At 35.2% G+C, this 18,922-nt stretch overlaps 1 protein-coding gene across 2 annotated transcripts; it reads left to right on the top strand.

Annotated features, from left to right (window-relative positions):
* Window positions 1–2,632: 2,632 nt before the first annotated feature.
* On the top strand, window positions 2,633–15,096 carry LOC147409717 (uncharacterized). 2 transcript variants are annotated; one of them, XM_086431768.1, is made up of 4 exons: window positions 2,633–2,857; window positions 4,239–4,325; window positions 4,432–4,965; window positions 14,590–15,096. In XM_086431768.1, exons 3-4 carry the CDS (start codon window positions 4,445–4,447, stop codon window positions 14,657–14,659), a joined length of 591 nt encoding a protein of 196 aa, XP_086287894.1. In that variant the 5' UTR covers window positions 2,633–2,857; window positions 4,239–4,325; window positions 4,432–4,444; the 3' UTR covers window positions 14,660–15,096. The 2 variants fall into 2 exon arrangements, with proteins under 2 accessions (XP_086287894.1, XP_086287895.1); XM_086431769.1 differs by lacking the exon at window positions 4,239–4,325.
* Window positions 15,097–18,922: the final 3,826 nt, after the last annotated feature.

Here is an 18,922-nt window from a genome sequence, read left to right on the forward strand (position 1 = left end):
GAACCCAAGAGCACAGCCAGATCATGACCTACTCTGCTTATACACATGTGGTGACACCTTTCTAAACTCGAGGCTATAAACCCCCTTCCTCTAAAAGTAAGGCAAGGGGTTCATAGTTTTGGAATGCTAAGGAAAGCTCAACACAAATTATTCCTCTAAGATCAACTATTCATTATTTTCTCTAACTATCTAATTTCATAATTTTTTACTTTAGCATCATTCTAATTTCTAACTTAATCTTCAGAGAATCATTGGTAGGCACCACAATAGGGCATTATCACTCACACCACTAAAAGCTCAAATCCAACTTCACCACTTGTTGCTGAGGTGCAAGATTAAAGAAGCATCAATTGGAATAGAAGAGCAATGGATCAAGATCTTCTAGGCATGATTAAGGGCATTACACATCTTAAAGAGTGGGACTTAAAAAACACTCCATAATATTTAATTTCAATTTTTTTTTTTAAATTTGTGATCAATGCGATATCTATTAAAGAAACTCCAATGCTTAAGTTATGAAACAACTAGAAGGTGCCATGTGCAAACAAACATATACCAAAAAGGCTTATTTATAATTTACAATATTGATTAAAGAATTTTTGAAGCTTTCATATAAAAGGGATATTTTTGTAATTTTGAAAATTAAGTAGCGTAATTATTTATTTATACGATCTTCTTGTTAAAAAAAAAAAAAAAAAAACCATAATGACCCTTATTATATTAAACTTAAATATAAAAGTGGGTGCATTTATAGCCACTCATATTTTGGTGTTGAACCACGTCTATTCCACCTGCTCTCATTATAATAGTAAAGATGTTATCGTATTACCCACAGTTTTAAAACTTGTCAGGTTAACTTGAAACTTGGGCGAGTTGACTTGATTCAATTGGATTTCGAGGTTATTTGACATCAACCCCAAAACTTGATGGAACTAACTCTCTAATCAGCCCATAAAATCATTGAGTTGAGTCATCAATTCGATCAAGTCGAATAAAAACTCATAGAGTCAAATCAAGAATTTGACCCAGATTGTATTTATATTTTAGAGATTCTATTAACATATTATAAAAGTGTCTAGTGAGAATGCTTATTTGACAATATAATAAAAAATCATTTGTCTTATATGGGTTATAAGTTTTTTCAATTAGTTGTGCGTGTGTAAGGATGATATTTATAATGAAGATATCATCTTCACAAAAAATCAGCCCATTCAGATCATCTTCACAAAAAAAAAAAAAAATCAGCCTATTTTGAAACTTCTAATCCATACATAGGGTGGCATTTGGAAGCCGTAAATAGAGCCAAACATTTTTTCAATGTATGGGTTCGAAGTTTTAGAATGGGTTGATTTTTTGTGAGGATGATCTCTATGATGAGGAGATCGTCCTCATAAAAAATCAGCTCATTCCAAAACTTCTAACCCATCAAAAGTGGTTTACAAAAATCGAACGATCCACAATTCTTCAACTTGTAAACTAGGGTTAGAAGTTTCAGAATGAAAGGATTTTTGGTGAGGATGATCTCTTTACCATAGAGATCATCCTCACAAAAAAATCAGCCTATTCCAAAACTTCTAACACCTATTTTGAAAAATGTTTAGCTCTCTTTAGGGCTTCCGAACGCTTCCCATATATATATATATATATATATATTAAGTGGTACAGGTTTGAGAAGAGTTGATCCCATGAACTAGGTTCAAATCCTCACCCCATTAACCACTGATCCCTTGCTTTCTTAGCAAAAAAAAATCTATGATTTTAAACCTTGGATTCTCATCTTATCTAGAATGATATAATACCAAGATGACTCGGCTTGTTCATCATTATTTTAGGCGAGACAAACCTTTTTTTTTTCTTTATATCTATGAACCAGAAAGTAGAAGAAGAGGAACCAAAGAAGATAATCTAAACAATGGCATCTCATCTCATTCAAAAATGTTGAAGATGTGATAGTCTTTGGAAAGAAGGTCCACCGTGGGTCTAACCTATTAATTTGAGAATCCCATAATAAATAAGAATTGAAACCAATAAGGTTTAATTGGAATTAAACCAGAACCGACACATTGACACCTGTATAGAGAAAGTCTCTACTATAAATTTTCCTTTGCACGTTGTAGCCGAGGTGGTGATCCAAAAATGTCCCAAAGTTGATTTTGTACCATAAGAGCCTTGATTTGGATTTCAGATTAGCCCATTCCATATTCCAATTTGGGTCGAATCTTTGATTTATAGTGTTTGGATAGAGTCAGAATTTTTTTTTCTTAATTATTAAAGGATTGGATTAGAGTTATCACCTAATTTAGGTTTAGAAATCAAATTTGACTCTAATTTATATATTAGGGTCAATTTGAACCTAATGTAAATTTGACTCCAATTCATATCTTAGGGTCAATAAGAACTTTTGAGGGAGGTAAGTTTTGGATACAAATTTGACTCCAACTCATATCTTAGGGTCAATATGAACTTTTGAGGCTAGGGCAGTGAGGTGGCCCATCTCCAACACCAACTCCAACTCCAACACACACTTTACGTAAAAAGAAGAAAAGAGATACAATAAAATAAAATAAAAAGAGAAACAGAAATGAGAGGGACCCACGACCATCGATATCATGCGCCGTCGCGTCATCATGCCTCCCTCCTCTTTAAAACCTTTGGGAACACACTTACAGAGGTGAAGGTTAAGCCTCATCGCTATCCAATTTCAATTAATCGCCGATTAATACTTTACTGAACGATTTGGGAACTGTAGAGACGCCGATTCATCAGGATGTGATCAACGATTGAATCGCTGGAGATCTCTTACAGATCTGAGAATCTCTCTTGTTCTCTCTCTCTCTCTCAAGAGTTTCAGAGTCAGGTACACATTACTTAGTATTTTTTAATCGAAAATTTAGAAAAAACTTTGCTGTTTTGGCGCATCTTAGCAAAAACATTGAAGAAGAACTGCAATTAGGGTCGATGAATTGGTATTTGTTTAGCAAATATGCTTAGTTTTAGGTAAAATTTGTGTGTGTGTGTGTGTGTTTTTTTTTTCTTTTTCACCTCTCTTTCTCTCTCTCTCTACACTAAAGAAGTCTTCTTTTGGGAAGAAATGGTGATCCAAACGGGCCCTTTGAAAATGGAGTTAGTATAATTTTTTGAATAGAAATGAATCAATACGAAGAGAAGAGGTTATTTATTAGTTAATGCTTTAAAAATAATATTTTGGGAGCCAAATATAGGGTCTGTTTGGAATTAAATTTCGCATTCATCCAGAAAAAATATATTTATAAATGTTCTCTTTTAAGCAAAGCAATCAAAAAATAAGGCGCAAAAGTGGTAATCAAACATGTCCTTAGCCCCAGTGTGGAAGCTTAGAAAATTTCCTAAAAAAAGTCATTTTTTAACTTGTTGAAAAATCTCCTTAGCGTGAGAAGCTATTTTTTTTTTCTCCAAGTTTTTTGTGTAAATTAATAATTATAATATTTTCCCTTTTTTAAGCTCCAAATTTTAACTCGGTCTTTAATGTTTTTTTTTTCCAAGTTATTTATCATAATGTTTTTTAAGCACTTTTTTTTGGTTGTTAATCCATTTGAAAAGTCGTTATTTGTGACAATTTTCACTGAAAGAGACTGTTTAAATCCCATATTTTTTATTTTTTATGGAAAAAAAAAGCCTTTAAGCTGTCCCCATATTTTGTGATTTAGAATCTGTCATAGTAAACCTTTTTTCTCTTAGAAAATAAAAAGATTCTCCTTTATCCAATAAAAAACTTAAAAACATATTTTTTGGTGGCAAATTGAAACTAAAGCAAGCCCTTATCTTTTGCACTCAATTTTTTTTTTTTGGTGATTTTTTGTTGATGTAATTTATAAAAGTACTCTGGAAAGAAAAATCATACACCCATTTTCTGATGATTTGTTACTTTTCTTAAATATTGTGAAATCTTAATATTTCTTTTTAACTCCCTTATTTTTGAATTTAGACATCTTTTGTGAAAAATTTGTAAGTTATTCATTTTTAACAAATTTGTGGTTTTTTTCTTGGCCTTTTCTTCTCTTTAATTTTGATTTCTTTTTTTAAAGCCATTTCTGGATGATTGGTTTTTTGATTCACTGTTGTTTGAATAAATTGTTTTCTTGTAAAACTTTTGTTCTTCTAAAATAGCACATCCTTTCTTTTCTTTTCTTACAATTTAATTTGTAAGAAACTCAACAGTTTAATAACTTATTTGCGATATTGTCTATAAATTTATACAGTTTGGCAATTTGAGACCAGTTCCTGAAGGCATTATTAAGTTTGGTTTCTCTATTAAGCATCAGCATTGCCGAATTCTCTGTTTTCTGGTATTTCTCATAGCCTCCCTTACCGAGTTATAGTTGGGTAAAGAACTGTTGACTTGGGTTGAAAGAAGAAAAGAGAGTAACAAAGAATTTCTTCTGTGGTTCCCAGATGAGAAGAACTGATGCTATTAGCAGTGGAAGGAGGCGGTTTCTTCTCATCTTCAGCTACTGGCTATAGCAAAGGCCTAACCCTTCTTCTCTTGGGTCTGAAAAACGAAGAAAAACCCATGAGAGTTTCACCGTGGAATCAGTACCAGTTGGTAAATCAAGAAACCTACCCTGACGTCCAACTGGCTTCCGGGAAGAATCGGGTTTCCCGCAGCTGCGCTGCCTTCATCTGCTTTGGTCGCGCTTCCGCAGGACTCGACGGCCCCTCCCCTCCAAAAGTGGGTCCTGTCCAACAGCAAGATGTCTTATCGGAGCCTTCTGATCTTGGAGATGACGATAAGGGAGAGAGAGTCCACCCGAAGAGTAGTTTGAGGACGCCTTCTGATCGTGGTCCAACAGTTTGTGGTGATGGTGATCTACGTGGGACTTCGGGTGAAAATGAAAGTGAACTCCCAGGTTTTACTGAGAGGAGGAAAGTGCAATGGACGGATACGTGTGGAAAAGAGCTTGTTGAAGTCAGGGAATTTGAATCCAGGTATTGTATATCTTAATTTAGATTGAAAATATGCAAGTAAATTTGTTTACTATTTTTGGCATTTTATGATTTAGAGTGCCTTTTTATTTGTAAGCATGCCTAGGAACTAAATTCTCTCTGTTTTTGTGATATTCTAGAATTCACTTGTGCTTATGGCATGTTGGCACGAGCATCCTCTTTGGGGTTAAGGTGGTAAAAGTGAAAAAATGATAAAGTTGGAGAGGTATTATTAAGAAAGGGGTAGAAGAGGAAAGACAATAAAGTGGGTTAAAAGGGTAAAAGAGGAATGATAGTAAAAATAGAGGAATATTATTGAATTAAAAAAGGAAAGATAGTAAAATTGGATGGATATTATTGAAAAAGGGAGGGGGAAGGAGAGGAAAGACAATAAAGTTGAAGGGGGTAGTGTGGATCCCACTTTACTGTACTTGGATGAGACGTTTATCCCCCTAGAAAACTATAACAACAGTGGGACCGACCGTTGTGTATTATTATATTGATTTCTTCTTGTCTCTGGACATTCTTTTGCTCTTACAATCCATAAATACTTTTGAGTCTGTAATTGTCGATCCCGATTCTTCTTCTGTGTAGCTTAGGAATCTGTACAAGATTCATATACATTATTCCTATCTATATAAAGATATATATGGCTATCCACCATGCATTTCAAATTGAAGAATGCCAACTTAATTCTCTAGCAGGTTTAAAATTGCTTCTAATTACTAGGGTTGCTTACTGGAAATTTTTGGTGGTTTGATTTTCAAATTAGTGCACTTTTGTCTGCAATCAAGCTGTCCATCTTTTTCTCTTTTTGGCTTTTCATGTGCACTGCTAATATGGTTCTTACATCTTAGAACTATTTTACTAGAGCTCTTAAATTTTAGGGCATTTACATTCTGTGCAATTCAACTCAATTCTTACGTTGGATGTGTCCTCATTCATTTCTCACTGTTTCGTGCATTTGTATTGTGAATGATTGGTGATGTTCTTTTTATTCTTGTCGTATATAGTTACATTATTCAATTAAGGGTGTATTTGTCGCACATTTGTTCGCAGATGGAAAATTATGTGGAAAATCAATTTTCTGCTCTTTGATTGTTCTTGGGAAGTCATAATGAAAATTGATAATTCATGCACAATGTTAAGCACAACGACCATGGTCATTGAAAAAATGGAGTTTTGTTCAAATTTGATGTCTCACATTGTGCGGGTTCGAAAAATTTAGTAAATCAATGAGTTTTATGGGCAATCATGAGACCCAATCATTTTCATTGAAAAAGCTGCAATAATTTCCATTTATACAAAAGGATATATGTGGTGTGTTTGATGGACATACATAGATGTGACCTACCATAGAATAATTTAAAGACATATGTTTTCAAAGAATTGAGGATGAATTAGAAATAAAAATAAAACTTTTAATCGTAAGAGTTCACCTTAGTGCACCTATGAGTACTGTTATTGTTTAGAAGAGAGAGAGAGATTTAGAGGAGAAGCATTGAGAGAGACTCCATAGAAAAAAACATATTTTATGAGTCTCCTCTCTTATATTTATATAAGAGAATTAGGGCTACACTAGGTGGGACGTGTGGAACTAGAAAAGACCAGTTTGCCCCCACATGTCCTATACATACCAATAACACTCCCCTTTAAGTTGGAAAGTCCAACTAGGAACAAAAAACTAAAGGAAATAAACTAAAGAAACTACAAAAAATAAACTATTAAAGAAAAGAAAATAAAAGAAACTAAATAAAAAAATAACACTCCCCCTCAAGCTGGAGCATAAATATCAAGTAAATCTAGTTTGGAGCAAATAAGACTGAGGCGACTACAATTAAGTGCCTTAATGAACATATCTGTCAACTGATCTTTAGACTTCACGAACGGTGTACTAATTTTCCTACATAAAACCTTGTCTCTGATAAAGTGATAATCTGTCTCAATGTGCTTTGTTTGCTCATGAAACATTAGATTGGAAGCAATATGAATTGCAGCTTGATTATCACAATATAATCGCATAGGAGTAGCTATCTTAACACCCAATTCTCCGAGAAAATTCTTAACCCATGTCAGTTCACATGTCATAAGAGTCATTGTTCTATATGCTGCCTCTTTACTAGACCTTGCAACAACATTTTGTTTCTTACTTCTCTAGGAAATCAAGTTTCCTCCCAAGAAAGTGCAATACCCAGATGTAGACCTCCTATCAGATGGAGAACCTGCTTAGTCAGCATCACAATACCCCTCTAGTCCAAATGATCTTTGGACTTATACCACAAACCACGTCCTGGAGATCGTTTAAGAAATCGAAGGATCCGAACAACAGCTTCCCAATGTGGAACTCTTGGAGTTTCTATAAACTGACTCATTACACTTACTGCAAAAGAAATATCTAGACGAGTGATGGTCAAATAATTGAGTTTACCAACTAGTTTTTTGTATTTTCCTGGATCATCAAACAATTCTCCACTGTCTATTATCAACTTTGAATTAGGGTCAATTGGAGTATTCATAGGTTTACTTCCCAACGTACCTGTCTCATCAAGCAAATCAAGAACATACTTTCTTTGAGTCAGGTTAATACCTGTCACGCCCCGAAATCCCAACACGAATCCCTATGATTCATCGGTTAGAATCTCGAGGTGTGAGGTAATCAATCACACAATCTGATAGAACATTCATAAATAATAATACTTATGAAAAGAAAATATACGCAGCGGAATAAACATTTAACTAACATCTATACGAGAGTCTAGAGTAAACAGAAGAAATCGACAAACACTGATATAAGTCAAGATCTTTAATCTCATAATTCATCAGGTTACAAAAATTTCTAAACTACCATGTTTCTTATCTACAACCAAAAACCGCTAAGATCCTCTACTAGTCCTCAAAGACATGGCGGCGGCAAGACATCAATCTGATCCTCCTCAAGGACCTCCTCAAAAGACTCCTCAAAGAACGGTTTTTCAAAAGTTGAATAATCTGAAAGGGGAAGGATAGGGTGAGTAACAGGGGAATGTTACTCAGCAGGATGAACGCCGTTCTAACAACGAGTCATACATGCACGAGTAATCAGTTGAACAGTTAAATAATGTAAGTTTTTCATAATGTAACATACGATAAATGTCTAAGCATATTCAATAAACAGTTAAATAATTTCAACCTATCATTTCTATCATTTAAAGTAGCATATGCATCTTTTAAATGAAAACATCTATCAATCATTACAAAATAAGAAAAAGATACATAATAAAAACACGGCGGTGTAATCGATAAGAGAGCAGAGGAACACGCCGATATAACCGCCTCGGCTATGGCAATACGATATTCCAAACTTAACCTCCGATGTGGAATCCCATCGTTATAATTTGATTTTGTGGCCGATCTAGCATACCACGGTTGGATGACCATTTATCCGGCTCAGACTGGCCGTTGACCAAGAACCCAATACTGAGTTCAACTAACGGTGAGGTCGACCGTTTGACGACTACAGACTAATAGTGATCACTAACTAGCCTAGGAGACCCCTCGCGTCGAAGCCTATCAAGAGGCAATGCATGTGAACCCCGCCTAGCTCTACACTATACAGAGACCGCCTTTACACACAACGTTTCCCAGGAAATAAGTAGGAGAAATTCCCGGATTTCATAAGCTGTAATATGCTCTAAGGTATCCCATACTACCGAAGAGCATATGACATCTAGTGTTATCCTAGATTGACTCGCCGCTTCCGGATACATAGCAACGCGTCACTCTTTATGGGTTTTCTACAAACCTTTACTGGTAAACAAAATAATTTATTTTTTATATAATATATCATTTCTTTTAATCGAAAATACAAACAAAAATCTGGTAGTACCCTCCAGTGACAGTTATCTGTCATATCCATCCATCAACCATCTCATCCCTTTATCCATCTATCACGTTTTACGTGGCATGGCCACTACGTAAAACTGGAGGCACTATCCCATCAATCAGTCGAGAACATACGTTCTCTTTATCCATCCATCGATTAAATCAATCAATCTATCATCTAATTTCCTACATATCTATTAAAATAATTTTACTTTTAAAGCAATTCGAAATCCATAAAGCATCAACCAATTTCATTCGATGGTTTTGGTTGAGTCGAGAGACTCGAAAACAAAGATAAAACCATAAGACATAAAAGCTGAAAATCTATGAAAATTTAACTAAGTGTTGAAAAATAATTTTTTCAAAGTCAAAATTGAAAACGAACTATTTATTTATTTATTAAAGAACTTAAAGTAATACTTAATTGTTTTTAATGAAATAAATGTAGGAAATGGGTATACATACTATATGGAAGTAACACAAAACAAATTTGAACAAAACTCAACATTCGGATACTTTTCCGAATTGCTGATTTTTCGTCGAAACTCGACCATACTCGATCCAAATATCATATTAACTATGAAATGCTTATATTACATCAAATGAACTAAAACCAATCATAAATAAGCATGTAAACATTATTCAAATCGTTCAAATATGTATAAACTTAATGAAATAATCGATTTATCAACAATCATATGGATTTTCTATGAAATTATCGCATAACTAGAAGGTAGAAGGGAAGGCAACCTACTTCAAGCTATTTTCAACGGTTGAACGGAGTTTAAAATCGCCTCCGGCCAATCTTCAAATTTTTCTTCCGGCGAAAATCAGATTTCTTTGCGTCCACGCGTAACCCTCGACGAGAGGAACAACTTTCCTTCTTGCGCCTAAGCTCGGATCGTTCTCGTTTAGTGTAGATCTGAGTTTCAAATATTGAAGGAAAAGGGTTGAGATTTTTTTAGAGAGGAAAATAAGAAAAATCTGATTTTTCTAATAGAATTTAGATATTTATATCACTTAAGTTGGGACATACTTGTCATTTTGGGAATTGTTTTTCCCAAATGCCGAATTGGACAAACTTATACTCTATTTCGGGTGATTTTTCGACACGAATCTAATGATATGATCGGTTTCCTCAAATTACGTCTCTAAGGTGTCATTTACCTATTGTAAAATATCTAACGCGAAACTCGAGGATTTGATAACTTTTAAATCAATGCACGGATCTAAAATTCTTTCCTCGAGATACATTTTAGGATTTTCAGGTCATTACAATACCTTTCTTAGATCTCGCAACTTTTGTACCTAAGAAATGACGTAGCTTGCCAAGATCTTTTATTTGAAACTGTGTTTGAAGGAAGGCTTTCAGCTCCTCTATTCTATTAGTGTCATCACCTGTGATAACTATATCGTTAACGTAAACTATCAGAATGATAATTCCTGAAGAACTGAAGTGAACAAACACAGAATGATCTGCTTGACATTGTTTCAACCCAAATTGAACTACTACTTCACTGAATCTCCCAAACCAAGCTCGTGGAGACTGTTTTAGGCTATAAATGACCTTTTTCAACTTACACACCATGTCAGATTCCCCCCGAGCAACAAAACTAGGAGGTTGCTCCATGTACACGAGCTTATCCAAATCACCATTCAAACATGCATTCTTAACATCCAGTTGACATAAAGGCCACTGAAAGTGGGCAGTAAGGGAGATGACAATACGTACAACAAGGGAGATAGAACGTTGGACTTCATCTCCATAAAAAATCACTCCACAGTAAACAGATCACACCAAATAAACCAAATTTGAAATACCAATCAGATCTGCTTTTTTAAAGATATATAACAGATCTGATTTACAAGCTAGATCGCAATAATTAGATCTGATCGAATATGGTTTATGTACTTACAGATCAAATCACAGATGACTAAAGTCTTATTTTTTTTATAAATCACGGATATTCGGAAAGTAGATCTGAACCTCTTAGGGAAAAACACACCACCAAACCACAACTTGCACCACCAAACTACAAAACACCAACTTCAAATATATTCACATACTGTGAGTATTCACCAACTAGAAGATTAAAACCTTAGGTTGTAATCAGAAGCCTAAGATTTTAATACCAAGTAAATCGAAGAAAAAGAAGAAGAAAGGAAAATAGGAAGATAAGAGTAAGTTTTCAAATTTCAAGATCTAAGCCTTGCTTTGATACCATGTTATTGTTTATAAGAGAAAGAGAGATTTAGAGGAGAAGCATTGAGAGAGACTCCATAGAAAAAACATATTCTATGAGCCTCCTTTCTTATATTTATATAAGAGAATTGGGGCAATGCTAAGTGGGATGTGTGGAACTGGAAAACACCAGTTTGCCCCCACACATCCTATACATACCAATAACAAGTCCAACCTAAAAGACATCCCATTTATAATATCTACACAAAATAAAAATAACATGACACTTAAAAGGTGATGAGGACATCAAGACCCATTTAGCTAAGGGGTTAGGAGTTATTTTCTTTCTTTGTTTTATTAATGTGGGGTAGATTAGACTTTTCTTATTTAATTAGGATTTTAGATCACTTGAGTGGGCCGACTACTTAAGGGTAGAATTTGAATTTTCTTTATTTGATTTAGTTTCTCATCAGCTTGGAGGGCGTTTTAGTTTAAGAAACTTTATTATTTTGGCTTGGTACGATGGAATTAAGATTCCTAGTTTAGTTTTGGAAGTTTCTTTTCAGTTGCTTTCTATTTTAAGAGTTGGAGTCAGTGTTGTCAAATGCGGTCGCATACCCCAAAAATATGCTAATTGCCAATATGAGATTGCATATTGTAGTATGCGATGGCATAATATCCAATGGTCAGGATTTTTTTGCAGCATATGCAATGGCATATTTTGTGTGCGATGGCATATTGTCCAATGGTCAGAATTATATTGTTTTTTTTTTCAGCATACGCCACCGCATATGCGTTGTGCGAAATTGCATATGCGAAAAACATGTGTTGGTCGCACATGGTCGCATATGCTATTTAACAACATTGGTTGGAGTTTATAGATATTATTAGTTAAGTTTTCTTTTATATATAAATTGTATTAGGAATTTAGATCACATTCCACTTCTTTCAAAAGTCCTATCCAAACACAACTACTTCTTGGAGTCCTAGACTATTGGCCCTTCTATAAAACTAGCCCACGTACAGGCCCATTCTTAGGTTGCCACCATTTGTACAACAGCTTCACTTTCTCATTTATCAACCTTATTACCCATATCTAACCCATCCAAACACCAGCCCCAAAAATAGGCCCAACAACATTAAAAAACAAATAAGGGGGTTTAGTCAAACCCCCAACCAGAAAACCTACAAAAACTTTCACTCTCTCAATGCAGTGCCCACTGGTATCCTTAACCACAATATTCATTAGTTCTACAAGAAACTTACTAGGCTCAAGAGTACATGACCAATAGAGGGAAGCATGTAAGCTAAAAAATCTGATGTCATGTTGATTTCTCTGTAGCTGAATTCCTTCGACATCTTTTAACTTCTCCATCAGGAGATTAACTCTCTTGACTTGCCTCTCGACTCTCCATGGGACCACCCAATCTCCATTAAAGCAGTCCATAGCTACTTTTGAGTCTGATCTTACTTTTAGAGTGCTAATATTGAGGCCCAAGGCTGTTCTCAGACCAGTACATACAGCCCCCAGCTCATGAGCTAGATGTTTGACCTTCGAGACAATCTGCTGTAGCAATGACTGGCTTGCCTTCAGAGTCCCTGATTATAGTGCCTTCTCCTCCTCTTTGATCACCTTAAGATCTGTCTGTGTTCAACATGAAGGTTCCATTCGGTGGACCCAATGAAGCTTCCTTGGGATAACGTGGAAGTATTCAGTTTGCAAGCCCCAAGAGTGCATGAAGTCCCTGTTGAAGCTTGTGTTTTCCATCTTCAGCCTAGACATAGCCTTCTTTTGCCTCACATCCATTATGATAAGTCCTTCTATGTCTCTGACAGGCCTATTCATTTTTTAATACCCTTCGACTCCTCTCAAGCCACATATATGGTATACAAAGGCATTGAAAGCTAGTTTTTTGATGGTTGTGGGGATGCCCTTCCCTTTGAAATCTTACATCATCCAATCCAGCCCACATACTCAATAAGGGGCAGAGCCAGGATTTTTGGTCAGTGGGGGCTAAGTGCTAACGATGTTAGATCGGTAATCTTGGTTTCCTTATATGCGAATGTTGGGCTCTGCCTTACAAACTATAGTTGACCAATAATCTCTATAAGAGTGGCAAAAGATTCTGACAAAAAAACATAGATGTTTGGACTTGTAAAAAAAAGTGGCCTTAGGCTTGATATCGCTAAGGGATTGGAGGTGAAGAAATTAAGAGATCAAGATAATCTTTTTGACAGCTAAAATGGTAAGAAGTGCTTTACCATGAAAACATATGATTGGATATCATGCCAACAACACCTAAAATTGCAGCAATAGTTAAACTCTTCCAGGTTTGGTTTCCTCTTGCTTTGAACACCGTTAATCACTGATTTTTTTCTTCAAAAAGTTTGATAGAGGTTGAAGGTGAGGGCCCTCAAGTAATTTTACATTAGTGTCTAAGAAGATCTAGGCGTCTAGGCCAAGGAATACATTTCATCAGTTTGAAAAACGCATGAGCATCTTTAATATCAATCAAAACTTGGGGCTGGGTGGCAGGTCTAAGTAATCATTTTTTTTTTAAAATTCTGAGAGTTTTATCATGAAATCTAGAAGGATGTGGTGTTGGATTGCCAATGTGGCCTAATGATGGTTTTGGGAGAAATAATTGAGTTAGAGAGGAGGGAGGATATAATCATTTTTATTGACTATGTTGGCTGTTTTGAAACTTTTTCAAAGCCGTCTTAGATGTGCAATACATGTAGCTTCGTATGTTAGGGTTTTAATTAGAATTACATGGATAACTTCTTGTGGTTAGAGAGTATTTTGACGACTGGACCTAAGGAAAGGATAACTACCCTAATTGATAGCATTTTCCGGGACAGAAAAGGTGGGACACTTTATGTCATATTTTCTTATTCAATTTTGGGTTAAGGCTTTGGTGATGATGATGATGATGACGACGACGATGACTAACATGTTACATGTCCACATCACTAGGCATATTGATTGCTTAGTACTTCTGCATAAATGATACCTTTCTCATGAAAATTGACCGAGTCTTGGTTTCCACTTGCATGCATATAAGGTCAATCCTTTGGTGCACGGATTGAACACGTAAGAAAACACTCCCATAATATGTTATTAAGGAGACTTACTTCAAGCAATCACACGTCAATCATTAAACTTGTCGAATGACTCGTGATATTTTTTCTCTCTCCATTGGGGGTTTCTTACTATTACTACTGCCGAATGATATCTGCATATCCCTTGCTATAACAAGTACCACAAGGCTTTTGTGGATTGGGGTTTCGCATAAATTTCTGTAAATTTGTTTGCCCACTTTGATACCCTCAACTGAGACTCCCCCTCCCAACTGTTTTTGTTTTTTGACTAGTTCCTCTCACCTGTTTTAGATTCATGAACACTATGTTGAATGAACTTTCATTTTGAGTATGAACTTGAGCATTTGTGTGTGTGTGTGCATGGGTGAGTGAGTGGGTGGGCATGTCTCTTCTCCTCTCATAGCTTTTCATCTCTGCAATACTTGAGTGTGTGGTTCTCTGTTGCCTTATGTTGCTGACAAGAAAACTTGACTTGATGACAGTGATGTGGGTGGATCAGAAGACGAATATGATGGGGAAAACGAACGGAATTGTGCATGTGTGATTATGTAATTTTGGCTCACCAAAACATCTATGGAAGGTTCGGTCACATCCCCATTCTTCTATACGAGCAAACACACAAATACGAATGCAATGTTGTGTCAGGTGTGACTCCAGAGTCTTGTGTTAAGGCTTTAGTGATGCTGATTATGTTGATGTCAGGTGTTACAAAGTTAGCTTTGGCAGGTCCAATTTAGTTCTGGGAGAAGATAAGGGGGCTTATGAATTGACGTCATCATCTCAAGCAACTTCTGTTCTTGGTTAGATTGATTAGTAATTGTCTTTCTGACTTGAGTATTTCAATTTTGTTGATCCGGGCTTCTCTCGGTCTTAGTCTTCTGTCTATTCATTTGTTATGCTGATAAAATATTTGCGTTTTTTTTTTTGCTTCACGTGTGTATATTGCCCATTGTTTCACCTCAATTAACACACCTTTTCTTTCTTTTTAACTCGGGTTTGAGGAGTCTTTTGTGTGATATTTTCCTTACATTAGTCCAGATTGCAGGAAGGGACATATACACTGTTCGTCAACCATGGATGGTTGAGCTCAGTCTAAGGCAACTGTTTACTGGGTTGTAATTTACATTGATTCTGGAAATGGAGCTATAGAATTAAGAAATGTATGGGAGGAAATTGATTCCTTGATGTTCGCAAAATCCATGCTAGCCTGTAAAATTTGCTCAACTGTTAGAAATCCTCAGTAGAAGTTTCTGTAGGATGAGAAATTGTTGTTCGAGGAGATATGACAGAGATGAACTAAGTTACTGGTTTGTAGTCTTGTTCGATCCGTATGGGTTACTGTCTGATATTTATCTCGTGGAATCTAGAGGGAAATTTGGCCCCCTGATTTGCGGAAATGATTTTGAAATTTGAGAATCCAGGCCAAGTCCATTGGAGGTAAATTCATTATTTCAGTTGGTAAGCTGCAAGAGAATCTGTGACATTCATGGTTGTGATGCAGAACTCCAACTATTTGAGCTATGGGTCCACATTGATATTTTGCCGAAGTATTTCTTAATCTTCTTCTTATTAGTGTTTGACACACGTCGAAGCATCCAGTCTGCAGCAAGGGTTTATTGACGCCTTTCACGCCTCAGGTACCACTCTCAGCCTCGGCGATGATTAGGTCTGCACTCCTTGATTGGTTAAACTCTCCAGGAATGCAAAAACCTGTTTTCTGAAGCATAGAAGATGGTATGTGAAACTGCTTTGACACTTTTTTTTTGTAATAAAAAAGTATGGAATTGGGGAATTTATGAGAATAGGGAGTCGTCACCTAGTTTAGGTTTAGGAAACAAAATAACTCCAAATGGACCTGGAATAGTCCACGGGTAAGGGAAATGGAAAAAGAGTCGAATTACGGGTTTCGGAAGGTGTTAGGCACCAAACCCGCCCGATTAAGGTGATCGGTTTATGCTACTATAAAAAATAATCTTAGGGTCAACGGAAGAAGATTAAAAAAAACTAAAGACAAGGTTATGGTTCACTCATTGTTATTTCATGCCACATTAGCCAATCAAACCTTATGACAGATTATTCAAAAGATAGAACTTCCCAATTCTCGTGCATCAGGGATTCTTAGAAAAAGCTTTAACGCCCACTATTGATGTGGCCAGGCTCACGTGGCACATAATAATATGTTGAATCGATGTGCACAATTTCATGAAAATTGCTTAGTGCACCCCAAAATAGATCAATTGATTTGCTAAAAAAAGAATTGATCCGAAACCTCCAAAAATTAATGAGTTAGCACAACGAATATTTTTTGTGAAAGAAAAAAAAATGAAAATTGATCTAATGGGTATGAAAATTGGTGAATTGACTTATTAAACCTTAAGAAGGTCAATTCAACTTGAGTGATGAACATGCTACCAAAAATGAGGGGATTGACTCATTCAACTTGAGTGATGAACATGCTACCAAAAATGAGGGGATTGACTCACTATGTTTCTCTTCAGCCCCCCCCCCCCCCCCCCCTTTTAAAATCAATCAATTTGAATGATGAAAGTACCAAAAAAATAAATTACTGAGTTTATTAACTATTAACTTATAAAAAAAATTGATCGATTCGATGATCATAAAAATTAGTGGGTCAGCACACTAATTTTGTAAAAACTTATTTAAAAACAATGTAATACTAATAAAATTTCAAACTATGGGTTAGAGATTTGGGATTGAGCTGATTTTTTGTAAGGATGATCTCTATGATGAGAAGATCATTCTAAAAAAAATCAATCCAATCTGAAACTTCTAACTCCATCAAAAGTGATTTAGAATGTGGATCGTCGATTTTTTACCAATAATTTGTAAACTACTTTTGATGGACTTACAAGTTTCAGATTGGGCTGATTTTTTGTGAGGATGATCTTCTCATCATAGAGAACATCATCACAAAAAATCGGCTCAATCCAAAATCTCTAACCCATAATTTGAAAAACCATTGTTTTTACATATGTCCCATGATCCGCCCCCATATATTTTATATATATATATATATATATATATTTCTTCTTTTAGTGGCTTGGAATTTAATTTTTTTTATGGAACTCCCCTCTTTTATCTTGAGGTCCACGTGGCTTAAAACTGATTTTTCACTTCATATTTTACATTGGGGTGTAATAAGTAAAAACTTAAAATTAGGTGATGAAGATTCAATAACCACATTCGAGTTTTAAATTTTGAAATTTTTTAGTTTAAGATTATTTTACGAATTTAATATTTTAATTTTGGTTTTGAATTAGAGTTTTGATTTTTCGATCGTAGTTTAAATTTTATCATTTTATGCAGTGATGGGTGTCATTCCAAATGAGTAGGAATCATCATTTTATATGAAAACTTTATCATTTCATGTGGATTTTTGTTATTTTTATGTGAAAACTTCAATTTTCCTACACTTCAGAAGTCTTTAGGTTTAGTAGATTGGTGCAAATGTTTGTCGAAAGATTTATTCCTTGTCCTAGAGTTGCGTTTCTCTATCGAAGCAAGATTTCTAAGTTGTATGTTTAATAGGAGTATTTTTGTTATTTTGTCAATTTGTGTAAATTTTGACGAGAGGTTTCTTTTAATTCCAATATGATTATTTCTAAATCTTAAAGTCTCATTTCCCTAGCGTTACGAGGTCTCTAGGTTATCGAAATGCGAAGTGATCCTAAGTGTACGTACTTGCTAAATCGAGTGTAAAATGTGACGATCATAAACATGTAATTTCTATGTTGAGTGCACTAAGAAAGGAAAGAATGAATTCATAGAAAATCTTGGGAAATCTGATGATGGAAAAGAGTTGAAGAAAATTAGAAGAGGTCACTCATAAGCTTTTTATCTCTTGAATTATTTTGCATTCATCATTAGTAATCCACAGCAATCGGGTGACGGATTGTTGAGTCAGGTGGATACAAATGGGGTGTCTACAGATGCCCTTCTTTGGCAGAAGGTGTAAGCAAATTAGATAGCAAATTCACTTTGATAGATAGTGTGACATTTGAATATCAAAGCAAGTGACAATTCATTTTGCAGCCCGATTCGACAATTCGTCGGGGTGTTCAGATATTTGAGAGTGAAGCTCTCCCTAGACTAAAAGTTGTTAGATCTCTGAGTATGAGCACTCACCGACGGTGTCAGATCCTTGAATTTTGAAAAATTCTCTCTAACTAATACAAAGGTAATGAGAGTGTACGTGTGCAATGATGTAATAATGAAAACATGATTTTGAAAATGCATACCTCCATTTTAAGCATTCATGATGGGGGGCTGATGAATTTAGAGTAATGAAAAATTGAGTAAGATGGTTGAGCAAAATCTAAATAAAATATGAGTAAAACTTAAAGAAAAAATTGAACAGAATTGAGAAAAACGACCTAAGTAAAACTGACCAAAATTTGAGAAAGGTTTAAGCAAAACCTGAGAAAAATTTGAATAAATGCTACACAAAGTTCGAGAAAAATAAAATTGAGCATAAACTGATTATATGCAGAGCATGGTCTGAGTATAATCTGAGTATAAACTGAGCATAATCTGGGCATAAATTGAGTATAATCTAAACATAATCTTGGCATAAACCAAGTATAACCTGAGTATAATCTGAGCATAATTTAGGCATAAACCGAGTATAAACTTAGAATATGAGCATAAACAGAGGATAAACTGAGCATAGTCTGAGGATGAAGGGTTTTACTCTACCTACTCCGGGTGAAAGAGTAATGAACTATATTTTGGGGCAAAACAAACACAAAATTAAAAACATTTTTGAGTTTAAAAAAAAACTTTGCATCTTGAGGA

Source organism: Akebia trifoliata, chromosome 2 (assembly GCF_017979445.1).
Source record: "Akebia trifoliata isolate Shusen 1 chromosome 2, ASM1797944v1, whole genome shotgun sequence".
NCBI classification, from domain to species: domain Eukaryota; kingdom Viridiplantae; phylum Streptophyta; class Magnoliopsida; order Ranunculales; family Lardizabalaceae; genus Akebia; species Akebia trifoliata.